Genomic DNA, 23,514 nt, shown 5'->3' with positions numbered 1-23,514 from the left:
TTTTTATTAGAGTATAGTTGCTTTACAATATTGTGTTAGTTTCTACTGTACAACAAAGTGAATCAGTTCTACATATACCCTCTGTTTTTTAGATTTCCTTCCCATTTAGACCACGGAGCACTGAGTAGAAGTCCCTGTGGGTTCTCATTATCTGTTTATTTTCTACATAGCAGTGTATATATGTCATGCCCAGTCTCCCAGTTCATCCCACCACCCTCTTCCCTGCTTGGTGTCCATATGTTTGTTCTCCACATCTGTGTCTCTCTTTCTGCTTTGCAAATAAGTTCATCTTATATTGTCCTTTTATATATAATATTTATTTGTATTTAATAAAAATAATTGAATTTTAAACCTATATTGATAGTTACTTCAAGCCAGGAGATGCAACGTTAATATATTTTGCTTTTAAAAGCCTAGCAAAAATACACAGTCAGTAGTCATCTAACCATACAACTATGGTGTATAGTTCAACAAGTTGAAGGTGCCATTAAATGTTTTATTTATAGTATTTTGCTCACTAGTAGAGAAAAAAACCGGAATTTTAGATTTAATCTATGTGTTTCACATGAAAATATAGTATTCTTTATAAGGAAATTTATGTATTCAGGATAAATTTATGTAAATTTAATTGAGGAATAAGATTCTTACTTAGATTACCCACTAATAGGAAAAATGACTTTTACTCCAGTTGCCAAAATGCTTGAAAAGTGGTTTTTTAAAAATTCAGTTGCTTCACTTAGTACTTTGGCAGTGTCCTTGATACCACATGTTGTGTGCTTTTTCTGTCAGTAGTAGTTTTTTCCATTTGTGGCCTTTACAGAAACCAGTGGAAAGCCCTGTAATATGTGTATGAAAGAGAATTTTTCTTCCTTTTCTGAAATACCATCTTACAGTGGAGTGATTCAGATATTTGTGGGCATCCAAGATCTTTTCAGTGTTTATACCAACCTGCTTATATTACACTTTGTCCACATGGATCTGAGCTGGAAAGGTGCCAGCTATTTTCCTCAAAGCATACTGTGGGTAAAGATTAACAAAATAACCCCATTTTTTCATCTAAAGAAGTTTATTTGTGCAAAATAACTTAGTAATGGTAAAAATGTTCAGAGAATATTTTATTAAAGAAAGTATTTTAAAAACAAGCCTGTTTAAAAGGAGTTTTTAAAAATGAGAAACTTATGTAGGCCCTCAAATCTGCCTTGTATAGCTTAAAAACAATTTTTTTCCAAAACACTTGAAATTTGTTACGTTAGTTCTATAAGCTCCTCTGAGAACTAAGTATGAGAAAATAAAAGTAGAGACATTCTATTAATCATTTCTCTGTATTTATATTTACATTAGTATTGTCCTTAATTTTTCTACCTTAAAATTTTCCACTAGTAACCAACAGTTAGGAAACGTTTAACTTTCAAAAAGAATAATAACCTGTTAATGGGAAGTTTTTCTGACTGTTTAACCTATTTTGTGTCTCTGAAAGAATTGGTTTGGTTAGAATAATAGATGTCATACAGTTATATAACAGCATTTATAAATTATTTTCTACTTTTCCTTACATTTGTAAATTATAAAAATAATATCAATCATAATAAGTGAAACAGTCCAGAAAGTTGTGTAATACCTAATCCCGGCTGTCTGTTTCTTTTTCGCACCTACTGAGGTAATGTTGTGTGAGAATCCACTACCCTGTATTTTTACAAAAATTACATATCATTGTGTCATCCCAGCAACTCTGTGCAAGATCAATATTATTCCCAGATGTGACGTTGAGACTTAAAGAGCTTAGTTTCAGGCCTGTGATTATTTCTCTGGATGGCAGTTGACACTGGCACCCAGGTTAAATGATTTCAGTATTTTTGCTGTTAACCTGCTTTATGAACATTTGAGCAGGATGATAATCAAGTTGGGTCATTGGGGTCAGCCCTGGGTCAAAGGTAAACGTTTAATCTTTCTGAGTTGCTTTCCTTATCTGTAAAATGGGGATAAAACCTTCTATCTCCCTAGGATTGTGGAGTTTATGTGAAATAATGTAATTGGTGCCTAAAAATAGGCAAAGAATATTAGTTCCCATTCTCTTGATATTTGGAAATTCGGATTAAAAGTATTTTTTAAATGAAGGGTTCACATAAATAGTACAACTTTGCTAGTGTAAAGTATTAATTATTTATAATCAGATCTCAGATATGATTTATGTGCACTGAGGTGAAGCCATACATCAGCAGAAGTGTGGATATGGAAATAGGGTAGAATGACTTTTTAAAATGTTGAATGCTATAGTTAGAAGTTTTTTTTTATCAAGCAAAGAAATTGAATTAACCAGTAGAATTACACAGGTGTGCGTCTCTCATAGGAGACAGACTGTAAATGGCAAAGAATAGAATGAAACTGGTGTTGAGATTAAAGTCCCCTTCAGATGAGGTAAAGAATTTCCCAAATTTCCTCAGTTTCTTGGTTGTTACATTCTTAAAAGTTGGGTCCTCCTGGAGGTATTGAGGCTTGTAATAGTGGTGTTCATTTGAAGTGTTCCCTTATCTATAGGGAACATTTCTTGTTTTTGTTGTTGTTTTTCTTGATATATGTGGTCACAAAGAGTCGGACATGACTGAGTGAACTGATGTGGTCTTTTAGGGTATCTGGTACAAGAGCACTGACATGATTTGAAGTTTCCTAACTAATGACTTTTTTTGTGCTGGTGAGGAGCACTACTGTCTCAACTTTTAAGGTTTATAGATTTTTTTTACCCAAAGTTCATATATCTAAACCCAAAACCCATTTTAGTAATTGGGATAGCATTAAAAGAGAGTTGAAATTCACCTGAATATGTTAAAAGTGTTTGTTTACAAAGGAATATATAACATTTTAGTCATTTTACAACTATCTTCTGGAAGTATTAATAATAGCATATTTCTTCTAGTCAACTTATTTTTTAATTTTTAAAAACTTTTAGGTTAGGGTATACCTCTAGAGAAATTACTAATAGTGTCATCGTTGGCCTTCACATGAAGGTAAAATGTTTCCATTTAAGTCTTAACATTTTCAGAATTCCTGTTAGGGTCAGATTTCTTTTTCCCCCAGTTTTATTGCCACCTCTGATTCTTAATTGAACTTTGGATCCTTTTATGAAGTGCCTGTAAAGTAAGACTCCAGTTAAATGTGTTTAAGTAAAATAGTGTGATCATTGGGCCAGAGTACCGTCCTGTAAATAGACTGAAATTGTCTTCCTGCATTATTGATGAGTCACAATCACTTTGGGCTGGTTGGTTAACCCTTCTGAACTTCAGTTAATAATTTTTACTTGTAAGAATAGTATTTTCCCTTGATATAGTCTTAAAGATGAATTAGTCTTTAATGAGTTAAAGACTTTGGATGACAAAGACAGATTTATCAACAAAAATAATACATTTGGGAAATAATAGATTTTTTAATATTCTTTGAATTTTAACTCTTGTAAAAAGCCGGGGGTGGAGACTAGCTTATTTTTATTTATATGTGTTTAGCAGAGTTGTCGACCCTGGCTGTACTCTTAGAGAGTTTTAAAAAGCATCAGTGCCTGGGTCTTACCCTCAAGTGATTCTAAATAAATTGGTCTAAGGTAGGTTGCAGGCATTTGTATTTTTGAAAGCTCCCAGAATAATTCTAATGTGCAGCCAGAGTTGAGAATCACTGGTTTGACATTATCTATCTATTGATTTAATTCATTAATTGAGGCTTTGTCCTTTTCTCTAGATACTCATGGCTCATTACCCAGCCTATTAACATTTCCTGCTCTCACTTCACCTGCTGCTATTTACTTTTCACTCTCTTAACTTTGCTGCCCCCTATGGCTAATCAGCTGCCTTCCTGAAGGGGGAGAATGCTGTTGGATTCTGGAGTTTTAGGTGTGATCTATTGGATTTTGTTGTAGTTAGCGTAATTAAAACTCCGCTGTTATCCTTTGATACAAGGTGATCATGTTTGTTTAAGGTGATCAGGTTTGTTATTTTCTGTGATTTTTGGAGCTGTGGCTGAGTTGTCAAGCAGAAGTGAGAACATAGGAAAGCAGTTTGCCTAGTTTTAATCCCATCATTCAGGGTAACATCAGTTCAGTCAGTCAGTTCAGTAGCTTAGTCGTGTCCGACTCCTTGCAACCCCATGAATCGCAGCACGCCAGGCCTCCCTGTCCGTCACCAACTCCCAGAGTTTACTCAAACTCATGCTCATCGAGTCGGTGATGCCATCCAGCCATCTCATCCTCTGTCGTCCCCTTCTCCTCGTGCCCCCAATCCCTCCCAGCATGAGGGTCTTTTCCAGTGAGTCAACTCTTTGCATGAGGTGGCCAAAGTATTGGAGTTTCAGCTTCAGCATCAGTCCTTCCAGTGAACACCCAGGGCTGATCTGCTTTAGGATGGACTGGTTGCATCTCAGGGTAACATAATCCCAACCAATTTGAAATGTAAAAGTATTTGCTGTATATTCACAGCATTGTTCCACCTCTTGAAAATTTAGAACTAATATAACTACTGTATAAATTGACTATTCGGTGTTGAACAAATGAGATACTGTTGATCATAACTGTGTTTTTGGTAACGCCTTATATTTATTTAGCATCAAGTAATGTTTTTCTTGTGGTTGCCTTGGCAGCACATATACTAAAATTGCAACTATAGAAGATTAGCATGGCTTCTGCACAAGGATGACACATATTTGTGAAGCATTTCAGAATTTTGCAGAATAAACAGAGCATTTTGGGGGGGAAAAAAGAGAGAAATTTTTTCTTAGAGGGTTTTCACATCTATCCTCTAAATTTTTTTTTTTATCCTCTAAATCGTGACCGTGACCGTAGTCTTTTACTGAAGGTAGGGCAACAATGACCTGGGGCCGTTCACATTTTATAACCGTCTCTTGTCTTTGGTCTTTCTATCAGCCAGTTTGAATGATACCCGTATTTGTTGATTTGTTGTTTTGAGTCAGTGTCAGTTGTTACGTAGTGAAGTCCTCTCTCCAGAATGAGATGGTAAGATTTTTGTGAAAGCAGAAGTCATCTGTGTTTTCATATCCTGTTAGAGTACCAAAATACAGTGTTGTGTGCATAACAAGTGTGATCATGTAGATAGTCACTGTTTTGATTAAGAAATTACCTGTTAGCCCTCCCTTTACACCTTTATTCAGGGTTTTTTTTAAGTAAATTAATTTTGGATTTTTAATACCATGATAAATAGTAGATATAGTTTTGAAACAGATGATTGCTCCTGTATTTGGGGCTTTGCCAGTAACTGGTGTGACATGTAACATTATTGCTAGGGAAGGTATTGTGTAAGATCTGTGTGGAAAAGTAATACTGGGTTGACTTCCAGATGTGAACAGCTATATATAAATACCAGATAAACTGAAATAACTAATTTCCAGTAATTTCTAAATTTAAGGTCCAGTCTTTATTTATAAGGATGTCCTTGAGGAGATGAAAGGGACAGATTTTAAATATATAATTACTTTTAGTGCATTATTATGTAACAGGTAACCCACGTGATGTATCAAAAGAGTTTTACATGACAGACTACGTTGATATGAAATAAGCTGTACTTGTCTGAGCAGGATATTCACTAATAAGCAGTTTCAGACCAGTTTTTATGTATATGTTTTTGAACTCTTCCCTGAAGAAATTTATTCATGTGGGTTTTTGTGTGAGTAATGGTGCATTTTAGAAATCCTGCAGTTTTGATCAGATTTCTTAAAGAAACCTATTAGGATTTTCTGGTACTTTGCTGAGTATCATAGGTTCACATTATAAAATCCAGAGAACCTATTTCTAACTTGGGTACTGAAGGCAAGGGATTTCTTGGGCACTCACTCCTCCTACTGGAATGGTGATGCTAATTGCATTTACTATTGACTTACTGTGCTGTTGTATCTAGTTGAGCCTTTCAGTGCTGAATGGGACCTCAGGAGTCATTCTGGTTTAGCTTTCATTGGGAAAGAGTTTTACTGTTGTTCTTTAAAAAAAAAAAAAACACATCTATGCAGGAGACCTGGGTTTGATCCCTGGGTTGGGAAGATCTCCTGGAGGAGGGCATGGCAACCCCCTCCAGAATTCTTGCCTGGAGAATTCCCCATGGACAGAGGAGCCTGGCGAGCAACAGTCCATGGGGTCGCAAGAGTCAGACACGACTGAGTGACGGAGCGCACACACACACACACACACACACACACACACACACAAAATAAGTAGCTATCTTATTTTCTCACCAGAAGAGCCTTCTTTAAGATAGGGAGAAAAAGTATAGGGTTTTTAAGCTCTTAGATGCTCCCTCAGAATTTGCTTATTAGTTAGTGAGTAAACTGCACAGACAATAACTAAAAAAAATGTTATCTGTTTGAAACCAGAATTTTTTAATGACTGGACTTAACTTACAGTAAAGAAGTATAAAATATTGACTCTAGCTTCAGAAATGATACATTTTTTCTGTTTAATTGGTCTTTGCCTTTGATTCACACTCACTGATAAAGGTGGAGAAGGAAGTAGCCCCCCACTCCAGTACTCTTGCCTGGAAAATCCCATGGATGGAGGAGCCTGGTAGGCTACAGTCCATGGGGTCGCAAAGAGTCGGATACGACTGAGCGACTTCACTTTCACTGATAAAGGATGTTCTAGAATTATAATTATTATCAGAAGATGATGATTATTTGAACTCATGGTTAATCCTGTGCCTTTAAATTTATAAAGTAAAAATGATGAGACAGTTTTTGTCATAAGCTCTGAATTTTGATTTAGCAAAGCTGGGTGTCTTTAAAATGATTTTCCAAACAGACTTTTCTAAAGATAAATATTTGTTGAAGTCATAAGTAAAATAAAATATAACTTCTATAGGAATATATGCTTTTTTTCCACTTGCAGTACCATTCTTCTTTTAATTAGCCAGAGGAAAAATATTTTGTTCGCCTGCTGTGAAACTGGAAATATGCTTTGCTTTCAAAATCTAGTACAGAAATATTTCCTCTTTGATGTTCATTGTGCTTAAATTTTAGGTGAACCATTGTAGAGGTTAAAATTTTATTCAGTAAAGTTAATAAAACGATGAATACTTTTTCTTTTGAAATGTCTTTAGGAACTTGTGGTCTGGTGGGGTACATCTAGACATATAAGCTGGTGGTTTCAGTTAGCGACAAGTGTTGTGATAAGAGTAAGCAGTAAAAGCCTAGGGGAGTGTCTGAGGGACCCAACTCAGTTTTGTGTGTGAGGAGAGATCAGGGAAATCTCCCTGGAGGAAGTGACAGGTAAGCTGAGACTTGCAAGGCTAGACGTGTTAGACCAAGACAGATGGGTTCTAAGAGGCCTGCCAAGGACAACGTGGGCATCCTTAGAGGTAAGTAAGTGGCTGTGATGTAATTCATCTCTTTGCATGCTCATGGGCTGTGGCCATGGGATTCTCCAGGCAAGAATACTGAAGGGGGTTGCCATGCCTTCCTCCAGGGAATCTTCCTGACCCAGAGATTGAACCCTGGTCTCCCGCATTGCAGATGGGTTCTTTACCATCTGAGCCACCAGGGAAGCCTGTGACTCTGATAAAGAATATTACAATAGGGAACTGGCTAGAGAAGAGATTGGAGCAACATGTAGGATCTAGGTAATAGCCTTGATGCTGTGTCCTGCAGTTATTCCTGACAGTAGTGTGAAGAATGTATTGGGAGATGACAGTGAAGAATCCTAGTTAATGCTGGCACAGTTACACAAGCAAGAGACAATGGTCTCCTTGTCTAAGTAGGGATGAGTGGTATCACAGCAGGGACTTGGAAAGAGGAAAAATCAATGATGATACATTCCTGACTTGGGCAACTAGTTGTATGGCAGCAGTTTACTGAAAGGGAAAAAGAGTAGAAGATCATATGTGGGAGAAGATTGTGGTTCTACATGTGGGACAGGTTGAACTACCTATGGAAATAGAAGTGAAGAGTCAAGTAGGAAATTAGATATTTGGATCTGGAGCTAAGTAGAAAGAGCTGCGCTAGGAATCAGCATTTAGAAAGTTTAGATTAAAGATGGTTTTTGAAGAGATGCAAGTAGAAGCAACTGCCTACTGGAAATGTATAGACCAAGAAAAGGGCAAAGAATATCATCATTTAGATGATGATCAGAGGAAAAGGAGCAACAGCTTGAGTGGAAGATAGGAGAGAGTAGGGACAGGAGAGAGTAGGGACAAGGTGGTCAAAGGAAGAAAATGTTTTTAAATAGGGGTGGGGCTAGCAGCAGTCAGAAGAGCTGCTGACAGGTCAAATATATAAGAACTGAAAAGCTTCTGTGGGTTTGGTAGTCTTCAGGCATCACTGGTGACTCAAGATGCATTTCAGAGGGTTGATGATCTTGAAACCAGAGTTCTCTAAGGTGGGGAGTGAATGGAAATGGAGAGCCAAGTCAGTAAGTATGGGCATATCTTTCAAGAAGCTTGACAATTAAAAAAAGTATCACTCAAGCTGCTGGGTGGAGAATGGATTGTAGCAGAACTAGATTTTTAGAAGGAGAACCAGTCAAGAGTTTGTTTTAATAGGCTAGATGAGATATGATATGGCTAGGGCTGGGAAGGTAGCAGTAAAGATGGAGAAAAAGAGATGTGTTCAAAGTACAGCTAAGCTGGGACCTGTCAATGAATTGTATAGAGGAGATGGACAGACAAAGGTAGGAGTCAGAGATGTTTCCCAGGTGTTTTAGCTTGGACAGCTAGCTGAGTGCATAAGTCTACCACCACTGAGAAGGAATACACTAGAAAAAGAACCAGATAAAGAGGAAAAATTCAGAGTTACAATTTAGACATTCTAAGTTTGAGATGTCTTTTGGAAACCTGGGTATAAATACCAAATAGACTTTTGGATGTGTGAATCACAAAAGTGCCCATTGGTAATTTCTGTAACTTCTAAATATGAATTAAAAGATGTTGAGATTGTTTATTAGGAAATGTTAGTAGTTTGAGATGTTGACCACTATATCTTTTGGCCAAAATGGGATTATCTAGCCCCATTGAGTGCAGTGTCTGTACAAGACATCGTATAGTGGTAAGATATCTTTGATATATGTGGCAAATAGATGTGGAAACAATGGCTGACTTTATTTTTCTGGGCTCCAAAATCACCGCAGATGGTGATTGCAGCCATGAAATTAAAAGACGCTTACTCTTTGGAAGGAAAGTTATGACCAACCTAGACAGCATTTTAAAAAGCAGAGACATTACTTTGCCAACAAAGGTCCGTCTAGTCAAGGCTATGGTTTTTCCAGTGGTTATGTATGGATGTGAGAGTTGGACTATAAAGAAAGCTGAGCACCAAAGAATTGATGCTTTTGAACTGTGGTGTTGGAGAAGACTCTTAAGAGTCCCTTGGACTGCAAGGAGATCCAACCAGTCCATCCTAAAGGAGATCAGTCCTGGGTGTTCACTGGAAGGACTGATGTTGAAGCTGAAACTCCAATACTTTGGCCACCTGATGTGAAGAGCTGACTCACTTGAAAAGACCCTGATGCTGGGAAAGATTGAGGGCAGGAGGAGAAGGGGACAACAGAGGATGAGATGTTTGAATGGCATCACCAACTCAATGGACATGGGTTTGAGTGGACTCTGGGAGTTAGTGATGGACAGGGAGGCCTGGCGTGCTGTGGTTCATGGGTTCGCAAAGAGTCAGACACGATTGAGCAACTAAACTGAACTGATCACAAAATACGTTGGGACAGGTGCATGAATAGGGTAAGTTACTTAATTGACTGTTTTCTGCCTTTAGACTAGAAGTTGAATACTTTAGGACCTAAGATCCATAACTTCCTTCCCAGTATTTAGGCAGTTAGTGCTTGGTTTTAATATTTATTGAGTGAAATAATGAAGCAAATGCTATTGATTGATTTAAAGAAAAACACCACTTTGTGCCATGCAGTAATTTATAATTTTATAATGATTTATAATGGAGTGATAGTTTACATACAGCTCCAAATTGAGCATTTTGTTGATGAAGAAACCAAAACATACAGGTTATATTCTTGTGCAAGTCATTTATAACTTCATCTTCTCAATTAATTCCTCCTCTTTAATGTGAAACTGAAGATATGTATTGTCTGCAGTAAAGCAAAATTAGCACTTTATTTTTTAATTTTTAGCACTTTATGTTCTAACAGTGCAAAGGAGAAATAGTTGAAAGCCTTACAAGAAAGATACTGATTTCTTACAGGACCTGGGCAGGTAGGCCAATACTGAACATAGGTTTATCCAAGACCCTGTAAAGCAAAAGATCTTTACGTCTTAAATTCTTCTGGTATAAAAATGCTTTGTTGATCTTCTTTGCAGATCTTCCTTTTAGCACAGTTCTTCCATTTTTTAAGTAATGTAAAGTTTTTCTGTAGAAGAAATTGGAGAGTATCTGTTTTATGAATGAGTACTGAGAAGCAAGATGAAGTGAACTTTTAAATCGGTTAGAACATTTGTGTCAGCTAGATTTATAATTTGGTGTCTCTACTCAGTTAAAAGTTATAATCTGTAATTAGCAGCTTTGAGGAATTATGGAATTGCTATGGGATATCACAAACTAATTAGATTCTCTCTGCTTATTTTTTCCTCTCTGTTCCCTGCTAACACATGCTACGTACAAATAATTTTTGAAAAAAATTTTTTTACCTGTGACCACGTTAACATTGTACTTTCTAATCATTATTTCCCAATTCAAGGAAGGAAAATAAATTGGAGTCAGATAACTGAGACTTGAATATAATAAAAGTCATTTGGGCCAATTCATCTTATCACTTGACTGATATTCTCCTGCTAAATTCCCCCCAAAAACTGAAATTAGGCAATATGTCATCTCATTAAGTAATTATCTACATACATTTGTGCTCCCAGACTAAATCTGAATCCGAAGTGGAAATAAAGTAGCAAATGTAACAGTGAAATATTTTTAAGGTGCATTTAATTTTCACAGTTGTATTTTCTTCATAGGAAATTTCTATGATTCATGTAAGACAGGTTAAAAAAATAACCCAGCTTTTATCTACCTACCAGATACCTAGGCACTGATTTTGGTACTTCATAAAGTTTGATAATTCTGTTTTTAATTTGTACCACCTGGGTAAGCTTATACATAACATTTTAATATTTTGAGAATTGCTTTTAAAAAAATCTAGAAAAGTAGTTTCTCCTGTGGAATAAGAATGACTATTTTAGGATACAATACTTGCAATGAGTCATGAGTAATCTCAGTTTTCATGGTTTTCTAAAATAAACTCATTTAAAGACTGTGCAATGAGAAATATCATATTCTTAACTTCCCTATTTTTTGTATAATGGCTTTATTATTTTTGTATAAACTTACAGACTCACTCTTAAAAAACAAGCCAAAAGAGAATCTTAAAAGATAGAAAGTAAAAATCCCCAGCCAGAAGAAACTTCTAAAATTTTGAGCATCTTCTTAAAGATTTTCCTATTAGTGAGATCATATAATGTATGCTGTTCTATAATTCATTACTTTGACTTTAATAAAATATTATAAATAGCACATTTCTGAAACAGTGAAATCTGTTTAGAATTGTTTCAGAATATATTTTATTATTTTTGGAAATGCTCAGTCAAATAATTTTAAACTTTGATTATGAAAATTCCTTATATTATCCATAAAAGGAGAGGAAATAATTTCTAAGAGTAGTGGTACTTTATTTTAGGGAGATTATACATGGCTGTCTTAGAAAATCTAATTAAAGGAATCCATTATCTTTTCAGAAAATATATACAGTATTTTATATATAATTTCAGGGTCCTTGAATTGTACTACCGCCACCACCACCCTGAAGCCCATCTCTGGTCAGATGAGGAGGGGACTGGGTAGGGTGTTTTGTGGACTACCATAGGCCTTGCTCTGGAAACTTCAACAACCCTGTTAAAGTAGGTAATCCTTTTTCTTAACACAATAGCAGGTGTTTCTCAGGGAGTGCAGGTAGGGTTAGCTAAAAGACGAAACTCATCACAGCTATCAGAATCATCTATAAAAATGCTTAATACTTCTTGTTCCCCAAAGGCCCCAAATGAAACAGTTCAGTTCAGTTAGTCACTCAGTCATGTCCGACTCCTTGCGACCCCATGAACCACAGCACGCCAGGCCTCCCTGTCCATCACCAACTCCCGGAGTCCACCCACACCCATGTCCATTGTGTCGGTGATGCCATCCAACCATCTCATCGGACTCTGTCGTCCCCTTCTCCTCCTGCCCTCAATCATTCCCAGCATCAGGCTCTTTTCAAATGAGTCAGCTCTTTGCATCAGGTGGCCAAAGTATTGGAGTTTCAGCTTCAACATCAGTCCTTCCAGTGAACACCCAGGACTGATCTCCTTTAGGATGGACAGGTTGGATCTCCTTGCAGTCCAGGGGGCTTTCAAGAGTCTTTCCCAACACCACAGTTCAAAAGCATCAGTTCTTCAGCATTCAGCTTTCTTTATAGTCAACTTTCACATCCATACATGACCACCGGAAAAACCATAGCCTTGACTAGACGGACCTTTGTTGGCAAAGTAATGTCTCTGCTTTTTAAAATGCTGTCTAGGTTGGTCATAACTTTCCTTCCAAGGAGTAAGCATCTTTTAATTTCATGGCTGCAGTCACCATCTGTGGTGATTTTGGAGCCCCCCAAAATAAAGTCTGTCACTGTTGCACTGCTTCCCCATCTATTTCCCATGAAGTGATGGGACCAGATGCCATGATCTTAGTGTTCTGAATGTTGAGCTTTAAGCCAACTTTTTCACTCTCCTCTCTCACTTTCATCAACAAGGGTGCTTCTAAAAACCTTTACTGTATTTAATGAATAGTAGGCTTTATAATCAAATTAAGCAGATGATAGAGATATTCCATTTATTCTCCTAGGAGTCTGTTTTTCAGTATTCTGCTTCTCAAGGTTCTACATGCCAAGAAATCCGCCTAATATGCCCCACTAACTTATCTTCCTTTCTTGTTCTTATCTACTTTAAAGTGGTTTTTTAATTAAAAAAAAAATGGTAACAGTGAATTGTTTGAGATAAAGATTGAGCAGTTACGTCAACCCTTCTGTAGTGTAGTAGTTCTGGATATACTCATATTTGAATGGTAGTTGAGTAAGACATGTTTAATATTTATGTTCTTTAAAGTTTTAGGTAGTGTTCTAGGGGTTTTCTTAAAATGGTATATACAGTTGTATATTAGAATGCATTATCAGACTGGTAGGGTGCATATATTCAGATTCCTAAAATGTGATATCTACAATTTTCCCAGCATTTTCAATTTTAATGAAATCATAGACCCTTAACTAAGTCATATTTAGTTACAATGCTATGAATCATTTGTTAATAAACATTTCCGTTGTTACTTTGTAATAGCTTGATCCTCTAAAGTTTCAAATAAAAGCTGATTTTAGACTCCTAGTTATTAATGTTCTAGGGGTATTGCCAAAAAAAGCTACATGTCCTATATTCTGTGCCAGTTTCTTAAATTAGAATCTTGGATTGCATCCTCAGCGTGTCACTGTAGTGGTATTGCTGGGTTGCTATGATACGGTGCTTGTTCTATAATTTGTAGCATGAATCTTATATGAGAGACTACTTAAGATTTCAAATATGTGAGCAGCAGTAATTGGGAGTATGTTACCTTTTTTCTTTTAAGAAAAATTATACCTATAAAACTGTTATTTCTGTTACGAGTTCTGATACCTAGACCTTCAAACTGTTCTTAGATGTAAAACAATGAACAACTTGAAATAATTTAGTCATCGCTAAGAAGTTTAGTTTATCATATTAACTTTTATGAAAATGGACAAGAGAAAGATTTTAATAATAATGAATATTTTAAGATTTCAATGTTCTCGGTATTTGAGGTCTTGAAAGAAATGAATGTAGACTGGGTTTTCTGATAATAGTCATTTAAGACAGTACCAGTAAAACCATATGACAAGGGAAAACTCCAAGCTATAATACTGTTCTGAATGTATTTATTTTTATTCAGTGAACTGTTCTTAAAACCAGCCTTACATAGCCATTTTAATAAACTATTATTATCATCTCTTTTAAGAAAAATGTTATTGAAGTATAGTTTATTTGCAATGTGTTAATTTCTGCTGTATGGCAAAGTGATTTAGTCATACATATATATACATATATTAACTTTAATATTATGGTTTAATATTATGGATAATATTATATATTATCATTAATATTATGGGCTGTGATCAACCTAGACAGCATATTAAAAAGCAGAGACATTACTTTGCCAACAGTGGTCCGTCTAGTCAAAGCTGTGGTTCTTCCAGTAGTCATGTATAGATGTGGGAGTTGGACTATAAAGAAAGCTGAGCGCCGAAGAATTGATGCTTTTGAACTGTGGTGTTGGAGAAGACTCTTCAGAGTCCCTTGGACTGCAAGGAGATCCAACCAGTCTATCCTAAAGGAAATCAGCCCTGAATATTCATTGGAAGGACTGATGCTGAAGCTGAAACTCCAGTACTTTGGCCACCTGATGCAAAGAACTGACTCACAAGAAAAGACCCTGATGCTGGGAAAGATTGAAGGTGGGATGAGAAGGGAATGACAGAGGATGAGATGGTTGGATGGCATCACTGACTCGGTGGACATGAGTTTAAGTAAGCTCCAGGAGTTGGCGATGGACAGGGAGGCCTGGCGTGCTGGAGTCCATGGGGTCGCGAAGAGTCAGACTCAACTGAGCGACTGAACTGAAACTGATTATGGTTTATCACAGAATATTGATTATAGTTCTCTGTGCTATACAACATGACCTTGTAGTTTATCCATCCTATATATAATAGTTTGCATCTTCTAATCTCAAACTCCCAATCCTTCCCCTCCGCACTCTCCCCTTCCCCTTGGCAACTACAAGTCTGTTCTCTTTATCTATAGCCTGTTTCATTTAATATGTTCATTTGTTTCATATTCTAGATCCCACATGTGAGTGGTATCATAGGATACTTGTCTTTCTCTTTCTAATATACTTCATTTAGTATAATAATCTCTGGGTACATCCATGTTGCTTCAAATGGGATTATTTCATTCTTTTTGTGGCTGAATAATATTCCATTGTGTGTGTGTGTGTGTGCACACGTGCGTGTGTGTATATATAAAATACTACAGCTTCTTTACCCATTCATCTGTTGGTGGGCAATTTTGATTGTTTCCATGTCTTGGCTATTGTAAATAATGCTGCTATATGAACATAGGTGTGCATGTATCTTTTCAAATTATAGTTTTGTCTGGGTATATACCCAGGAGGGAGATTGCTGGATCATATGGCAATTCTAGTTTTTTGAGGAAACTCCATACTGTTTTCCATAGCAGCTGCACCAATTTACATTCCCATCAACAGTGTAAGAGGGTTCCCTTTTCTCCACACCCCCTCCAACATTTATTATTTGGACTTTTTGATGATGGCCATTCTGACCTGTGTGAGGTGGTACCTCATTGTAGTTTTGATTTGCATTTCTCTAATAATTAGTGATGAGGAACATCTTTTCATGTGCCTTTAGGCCATCTGTATGTCTTTGGAGAAAAGTCTATTTAGGTCTCCTGCCCATTTTCCAATTGGGTTGTTTTTTTGTTACTGAATTGTAGAAGCTGTTGGTTTAATATTTGTTTATTTTAGAAATTAAACCCTTGTTGGTTGCATCATTTGCAAATATTTTCTCCCACTCCATGGGCTGTCTTTTCATTTTGTTTATGGTTTCCTTTGCTGTGCAAAAGCTTATAAGCTTGATTAGGTCCTATTTGTTTTTGCTTTTATTTCAGTTGCTTTGGGAGACTGATCAATCACTGATATTATTTCTGTCAGAAAAGAAAAGAAAGTTAGTTGCTCAGTCATGTCTGACTCTTTGAGATCCTGTGAACTGTAGCCTGCTAGGCTCCTCTAGGCAAGAATACTGGAGTGGATTGCCATTTCCTTCTCTAAGGGATCTTCCCAACCCGGGGATCAAACCCCAGTCTCCTGCATTACAGGCAGATTCTTTACAGTTTGAGCCACCAGGGAAGCCCCAGTAAAATTTCTGTCAGAGAATTTTTTAAAACTTTTTATTTTCTATTGTGGTATAGCTGGTTAACAAAGAGTGTTGTGATAGTTTCAAGTGAACAAGGAAGGAACTCAGCCATACTTATGTATGTATCCATTCTACCCCAAACTCCCCTCCCACCCAGGCTGCCACCTAATGTTGAGCAGAGTTCCATGTACTATATAACTTAGGTCCTTGTTGGTTATCGATTTTAAATGTAGCAGTGTGTACCTGTCCTTCCCAAACTCCCTTACTATCCATTCCCTCCAGAAACAATAAGTTCATTCTCCAGGTCTGTAGGTCTCTCTCTGTTCTGTAAATTCAACTGTATCATTTCTTTTTAGATTCTATATATAAGGAATGTCATACAGTATTTCTCTATCTATGTCAGAGAATGTTTTGCCTGTGTTCTTATTATTAACTCTTACATGATGGTTTTTAATTTTCATTTACATGTTCCATAAAAATTTCTAATTTAGTATGCTAAATTAGTATAGGCAACATAAAGACAAAACAAGAATATTCTAAGCATCTGTTGTAAACATACATTTATGGTGGAATGAAGTTTATGTGATTATTATGTGTATATGATCTTTAAACTGTAATTGATCTTTAAACTTTTACTATCTTTGAATAATATCTTAGGTATTTGACATAAAAGTATTTTAGAGATCAGGATTGGGTTAAATTTTTTTTCCATTTATTTTTATTAGTTGGAGGCTAATTACTTTACAATATTGTAGTGGTTTTTGTCATACATTGACATGAATCAGCCATGGATTTACATGTATTCCCCATCCCGATCCCCCCTCCCACCTCCCTCTCCACCCGATTCCTCTGGGTCTTCCCAGTGCACCAGGCCCGAGCACTTGTCTCATGCATCCAGCCTGGGCTGGTGATCTGTTTCACCCTAGATAATACACGTTTCGATGGGGTTCTCTCTAAACATCCCACCGTCGCCTTCTCCCACAGAGTCCAAAATTCTGTTCTGTACATCTGTGTCTGTCTTTCTGTTTTGCATATAGGGTTATTGTTACCATCTTTCTAAATTCCATATATATGCGTTAGTATACTGTATTGGTCTTTATCTTTCTGGCTTACTTCACTCTGTATAACGGGCTCCAGTTTCATCCATCTCATTAGAACTGATTCAAATGAATTCTTTTTAATGGCTGAGTAATATTCCATGGTGTATATGTACCACATCTTCCTTATCCATTCGTCTGCTGATGGGCATCTAGGTTGCTTCCATGTCCTGGCTATTATAAACAGTGCTGTGATGAACATTGGGGTGCACGTGTCTCTTTCAGATCTGGTTTCCTCGGTGTGTATGCCCAGGAGTGGGATTGCTGGGTCATATGGCAGTTCTAATTCCAGTTTTTTTAGAAATCTCCACATCGTTCTCCATAGCGGCTGTACTAGTTTGCATTCCCACCAGCAGTAGGTCTGCTTTTCTTGAGTTTCCGCAATTCCTGGATGCCATTCCTTTCCCTTTCTCCCTATTGCTGTGTCATGTCCTAGGAATTTCCTGTGAAAGGTTGTTTGAGGGTGCTAAGTTTTCCAAGGAGTCGCATGTCTGAAAGCGCCGTTTTTGAACCTGTATACCTTGTTGATACTTGGCTAATTACAGCGCTCTAGATTGGCATAAGAATTCTAATGGCAGAGTCCCATCATATGCTGGCTTCTTCCTTGCTGGTAAGAAATCTGGTGGAGATCTGCCTCTGGTTCTTTTGTGAGTGACTTTTTAATTTGAAGGCTTTTAGTCTTTTTACCTGGGCATCTGAAATTTCAGTGTTAGCTAAATTATCCCTTTGTTTAGGTTTTGTGATTTTTTTTTAATGTTTATTTAGTTTTCTTTCATGTTAAGGTCTTTTCCTTGAATATCTGGTGATCCTTTATAATCTATTGATATGTATGAGTGAACAAAAAAATGACTTTACAAGTTGGGTGGGATTTATTAATGGTCTAGTTTTGTTTACAGTAATTGGGCAGGGAACTAGTTAAAAGCTAGAATGTATGAATATTTCTCTGGGACTGTTTGGTTTCTTTAGGAGCAACTTTCCAAGTTTGGTTTTTCTTTGTGTTTGCTTTTTTTTTTTTTGGTGGCAGCGTGTCTTTTTGTTTTTTCCTGGAGCATGAATGACTGTCTTTTGGAGTGGGGTAGTAAACTGTTTAGCACATAACAGCTTTATATACTGCCGCTGCCCCCCCATTTTCAGTTCAGTTCCCATCCTCTATTTCACCTGGCTTTTCTGATCTGGAGTTCTGTAGGAACCTCATCTGTAATCCCTTTTTCTGTTTATTCTAGGATGTGACTTCCTCTCTTTTGGTTTTGTCACTTACCACTTCATATACTTTGAATTTTCTAGAAATTTGACTAAGTCTGTTGCCTAAGGGACCATTCTTCTATTCTCTTTGATATTGTGAATTTCTCTCTCTCTCTCTCTCTGTCTCTGGCCTAATCATTTACAGTAAAGGGAAGGAGATAAATTAGCCATTTTTAAGTAATATGCATTGTGATCACTAAGTGGGTGAAGATGTAGAAGATAGCTGTTGAAGGAACACTTGACATTTCAAAGACAGTAGTCTTATACTTATTCTCTTTTCATTCTAGGTAATTTGAATCCCAGTTTCTTTTCAAGCATTCTTTGTGATCTTGGGCATACTGTGTAGTGTGAGGTCTTATAGTATTAATACTTTACATATTGTAGAGCTGTGGTTTTCAATTTGTTTCTTGACTGAAAACTGTAATAAAAAACACATTTTACTTTACAGCTCAGTTCTCATATAGTGTTTCATAAAATAACACTCTTACATACAATATGCTGATATTTTATATTTGTTTTTAAATTCTGGTTGTGACCCTTGATTCTTTGTCTACCTAAGGCCATGCAAGGATCTCAGTAGCAGTGAGAATTTTTTAGTGGGATCAAGTTTCAGTCATAATAAAATAGAATACAGTTAAGTTTTTAAAAAATTCATCTTTCAGCCAAATTTAAACTAATTATGTGTTTTGCAAGACATACCTGATTTTTAGATGATTCCTTGATCATGTAGCTTTTCTTGTATCTCTAATAATTTACATGAAGAGCTTCTTATATTGGGGATTTAATAATATTTTTTAAAAGAGCATGATATCCTTACCTCTGATACTGATAACAATATCAGAGGTATTTTGAAGCAATGACAATAAGTATGACTATATTGATATTTCAAGTCTATTACATTGGCCTAGTAAAAATAGTCAGGTAAAAACAATATGTGACCTTACCACCTGAAAGTAAGACATTGCCGTAATGAAACACCACTGAGTATGCTTCATTTGCAAGCATGCTTGTAATGGGAAAACTGAAGTATAACATGATCAGTGTAGACACTGTCAGTACTTTTTACTTTTAGTGAACAAAATTATTATACATTCTTTTTCTCACAAATTACTTTTTATTCATATTTATGAAATACAGCCAGGCTGTTGTCTTATTTTTTCTGCTTATTGAAATAAATTTTTTGTCTCTTTCTTATGAGAAAATTCTGAAAATTGATGTTTCAGAAAGATCCCTAAGAGTTAGAAAATATTCTGCAAGTGCAAAATATTTTCTAATTTTTGAATGATGTAAACATTCATCTTTTCTTACTAGGATAACCATTATAGAAATGTTTTTGACCGATGTAAAAATGTTACATGTCTTGAACCTAGAAGTAGGCCAACCAACAGTAGACGACAGGAGCATCCTCTCTTCTCTCACTTAAACCTTTTACAGTCTGATCAACTCTTCCACCATTGTTTTACCTTGGCTTCCAAGAGACGCAACACAAAGTGCTTAAATACAGCAGTCAAATACCTTGTATAGCTTTCCTCCTTGTAATTAATCCTGATTTTATTTTTAATTGTTGTGTTTATATTTAATCTTACAAGCACTCTCAAATTCTTTTTGACTCCAGGTTATATAGAAAATAGATTGTGTGGGTGTGTATATGTGTGTATATATGTATGGTAAACAGCAATATCTTTTACATTTGTTTATTGCCTGATAGCATTATTTTTTAAGGTTTTATATCTCGCCTTTTCAACTTGCTTCTAAGCTCTTGAAGACAGGAAATCATCTCTAACTTTCAAAACTAGCCTCAAAGGACTGCTTTAAAAGTTAAATAAATAGACATAGGAAACACTTAGAATTGTATTTGGCATGAAGGAAGTGCTAATGTTTTGTTATGTAGCACGCAGACTCTCCATAGAACATGTACTTATAGGAGGGGTTTAGGTAAGAAAAGATTTTTCTATTCCCCAGTACCTACAAAAATTTGAGGACTGGACATTTCTATTTTAACTCAGTGCCAAACAAGTTGAAATGTTAACTTCTTTCTAAATATATCTAATGTTTGGTAAAATCCAAAGGTGACCTCTCCCATCCAAATATTAGGTAATGCTGGGACATAATTCTGGAGGAGAAAGCAACTTGAAAGAAGTCTTTAGACTAAGTAGCACATTACTGAATGGAGAAGCTATGAAAAACATGAATTTCTTCTGAGAGGAGGCTGAAGAGATAGGTGCCCAGAAAAAGAAACTTCCTTTTTATATGTAACATGTTCCTGAATCTACTATTTGCTAGTCTTGAAGATCATATTGTGTCTTCTGACATGTTAGCGGTAGGCTACTAGCCTGTTATGTAAGAGAACTCCATGGACTTTAGCCCACTAGGCTTCTCTGTCCATGGGATTTCCCAGGCAAGAATACTAGAGTGGGTTGCTATTTACTCCTCCAGGTGATCTTCCTGACCCAGGGATTCAACTCTCGAATCCTGCATTGGCCAGTGGATTCTTCAGCCCTGCGTCAACCTGGGAAACCCCCTATATATCCCATGTTAGTAGTAGAAGAGATGAAAAAGAAAGCCTGCTCAATGAATGATCCTTGCCCTTGAGGAACCTTCTCTGAGTTGGAAAGACCCCTTGGAGTAGGGCACTGGTAGGTGGTGGTGATGGTGGTTGTTTAGTCTCTAAGTCATGTCTGCCTCTCTTGCGACCCCATGGACTGTAGCCCGCCAGGCTCTTCTGTCCATGAAATTTTCCAGGCAAGAATACTGGAATGGGTTGCCATTTCCTACTCCAGGAGATCTTCTCAACCCAGGGATTGAACCTGTGTCTCTTGAGTCTCCTGTGTTGGCTGGCAGATTATCACCACGTCATGTGGGAAGCCCTAGGATGTCACAGCTGTAGTCTAAATGATGAATGTGTGCGTCATTAAAGTGGCAGAGGGAGTGACAAGAAGAGGACAGATTCCAGATAAAAAAATGGAATCAATAATATTTAATGATTTATTATGGGTAGTGAGAGAGGAGGAACATAAAATTTTATTCCTGGCATGAATAATGGGATTATATGGTAAATTTCTCAGTAGGCTTTTGAGAGAAATTTTACTTTATGTATGTCAATAGCTTCTACAGAATAGTAAACATATGAAGGTAACTTCTGAGTAGGTCATTTCTAAGTTTCTCTTTATTTTTATTTATAGATGCCACCTCAAATGAACAGCAAGAGCTTTTCTGTCAGAAGTTGCAGCAGTGTTGCATACTGTTTGATTTCATGGACTCTGTTTCAGACTTGAAGAGCAAAGAAATTAAAAGAGCAACATTGAATGAACTGGTTGAGTATGTTTCAACTAATCGTGGTGTAATTGTTGAATCAGCGTATTCTGATATAGTAAAAATGGTAAGCTTCTAGACTTTAAGTTCCTCAGATTTATATAAATTCAAGTAAGATCTGAGGTGTAATTATAATTTCATGAGATTGATTTTTAATAAATGTACGATAGTTTATGTACTCAAAAGAATGTTTTTTAAAATAATCCATTTGAAAGATACATTCCAGTGATGCTGTCATTGCTTTATAATAGTTTGGGAATTCAGTAGCCACAGTGACTGGTGGCTACCACATTGGAGAGTGTGGATATAGAGCTTAGGAGAAAGATGTAAGCTCAAGATTATATGGGTTGGTAATTAATGTCATGCAGCTGAATGGAGAAAGAAGATCTAAAGGGGGAAGAAAAGACTAGTGAAAAAATATGGGGCTCTCCATATCTCAGAAGTAGATAAGGGAGTCAAATCTAAACCACTCTTATTTAGGACATTTTGATATCATACATGTAGATTCTATAGCACTGAATTGTAATCAAAACTCAGGACCCTTAAGTTAAATGATATAAACAAACATTTGAAATATCTGATGTGAAAAAAAAAAGTATTGAAAAAGGATTGTTTAGGGTACTATTTATGAATTATTTAACCATATTCTTCAAACTGTAGAAATTTGTTTAGGACATATGATTTTTGTATTTTAGTGCATAACAAAATATAAAAAATTCATTTGGAATAATTAGAGTCACCAGGCACACAGTTTAAACTTGTGTTGGTTATAAAAGGTTTCAAAAGAGTCAGACATGACTGAGCTACTAACACACAGAAGGTTATAGCAAGTATGATCTAAACTAAAGTATACTCTTTGCATTGGTCGCTTAAGAAGGCTTTCTTATCTCTACTTGCTATTCTCTGGAACTCTGCATTCAGTTGGGTATATCTTTCCTTTTCTCCGTTGCCTTTTGCTTCTCTTCTTTTCTCAGCTATTTGTTAGGCCTCCTCAGACAACCACTTTGCCTTCTGGCATTTCTTTTTCTTGGGGATGGTTTTGGTTATCATCTCCTGTACAGTGTTACAAACTTCATCCATAGTTCTTTGGGTAGTCTTTCTACCAGATCTAGTCCCTTGCATCTATTCATTACTGCTACTGTATAATCACAAGGGATTTGATTTAGGTCATACTTGAATGGCCTAGTGGTTTTCCCTACTTTGTTCAATTTGAGCCTAAATTTTGCAATAAGGAGCTGAAGATCTGAGCCACAGTCAGGTCCAAATCTTGTTTTTGCTGACCATATAGAACTTCTCTGTCTTCGGCTGCAAAGAATATAAGCAGTCTGATTTCAATACTGGCCATCTGGTAATGTCAATGTGTAGAGTCATCTCTTACATTGTTGGAAGAGGGTGTTTCGCCAGCATATGCTGGGTCATAGAAAAAGGAAGGGAATTCCAAAAATAATCTACTGCTTCATTGACTGTGCTAAAGCCTTTGACTACGTGAATCACAACAAACTGTGGAATATTCTTAATGAAATGGGAATCCCAGACCATATTACCCACCTCCAGAGAAACCCGTATGCAGGTCAAGAAGCAGTTGTTAGAACTGGATATGGAACAACAGACTGGTTCAAAATTGGGAAAGGAGTACATCAAGGCTGTATGTTGTCCCCCTGCTTATTTAACTTACATGCAAAGTACTTCACATGAAATGCTGGGCTAGATGAATCACAAGCTGGAAGCAAGATTGCGGAGAGAAAAATCAACAATTTCAGATATGCAGATAATATGACTTTAATGGCAGAAAGTGAAGAGCAACTAATGAGCCTCTTGATGAAGGTAAAAGAGGAAAGTGAAAAAGCTGGCTTAAAACTCAACATTCAA

The 23,514-nt window shown here is 36.5% G+C and overlaps 1 protein-coding gene and 1 pseudogene across 1 annotated transcript in view; both read left to right on the top strand.

Moving 5' to 3' along the window:
• The window catches only part of PPP2R5A (protein phosphatase 2 regulatory subunit B'alpha), a 62,499-nt gene that overhangs the window by 2,689 nt on the left and 36,296 nt on the right, over nt 1-23,514 (top strand). Inside the window, exon 2 of the mRNA XM_061160999.1 lies at nt 21,516-21,712. Coding sequence (XP_061016982.1) covers nt 21,516-21,712 — 197 coding nt within the window. The remainder of the gene's footprint in view (nt 1-21,515; nt 21,713-23,514) is intronic.
• Nucleotides 4,602-4,702, top strand: LOC133069714 (U6 spliceosomal RNA; annotated as a pseudogene).

The sequence above is a fragment of the Dama dama genome, chromosome 14, assembly GCF_033118175.1.
Source record: "Dama dama isolate Ldn47 chromosome 14, ASM3311817v1, whole genome shotgun sequence".
Classification (NCBI taxonomy): Eukaryota; Metazoa; Chordata; class Mammalia; order Artiodactyla; family Cervidae; genus Dama; species Dama dama.
This window is presented reverse-complemented; position numbering and strand designations above follow the sequence as displayed.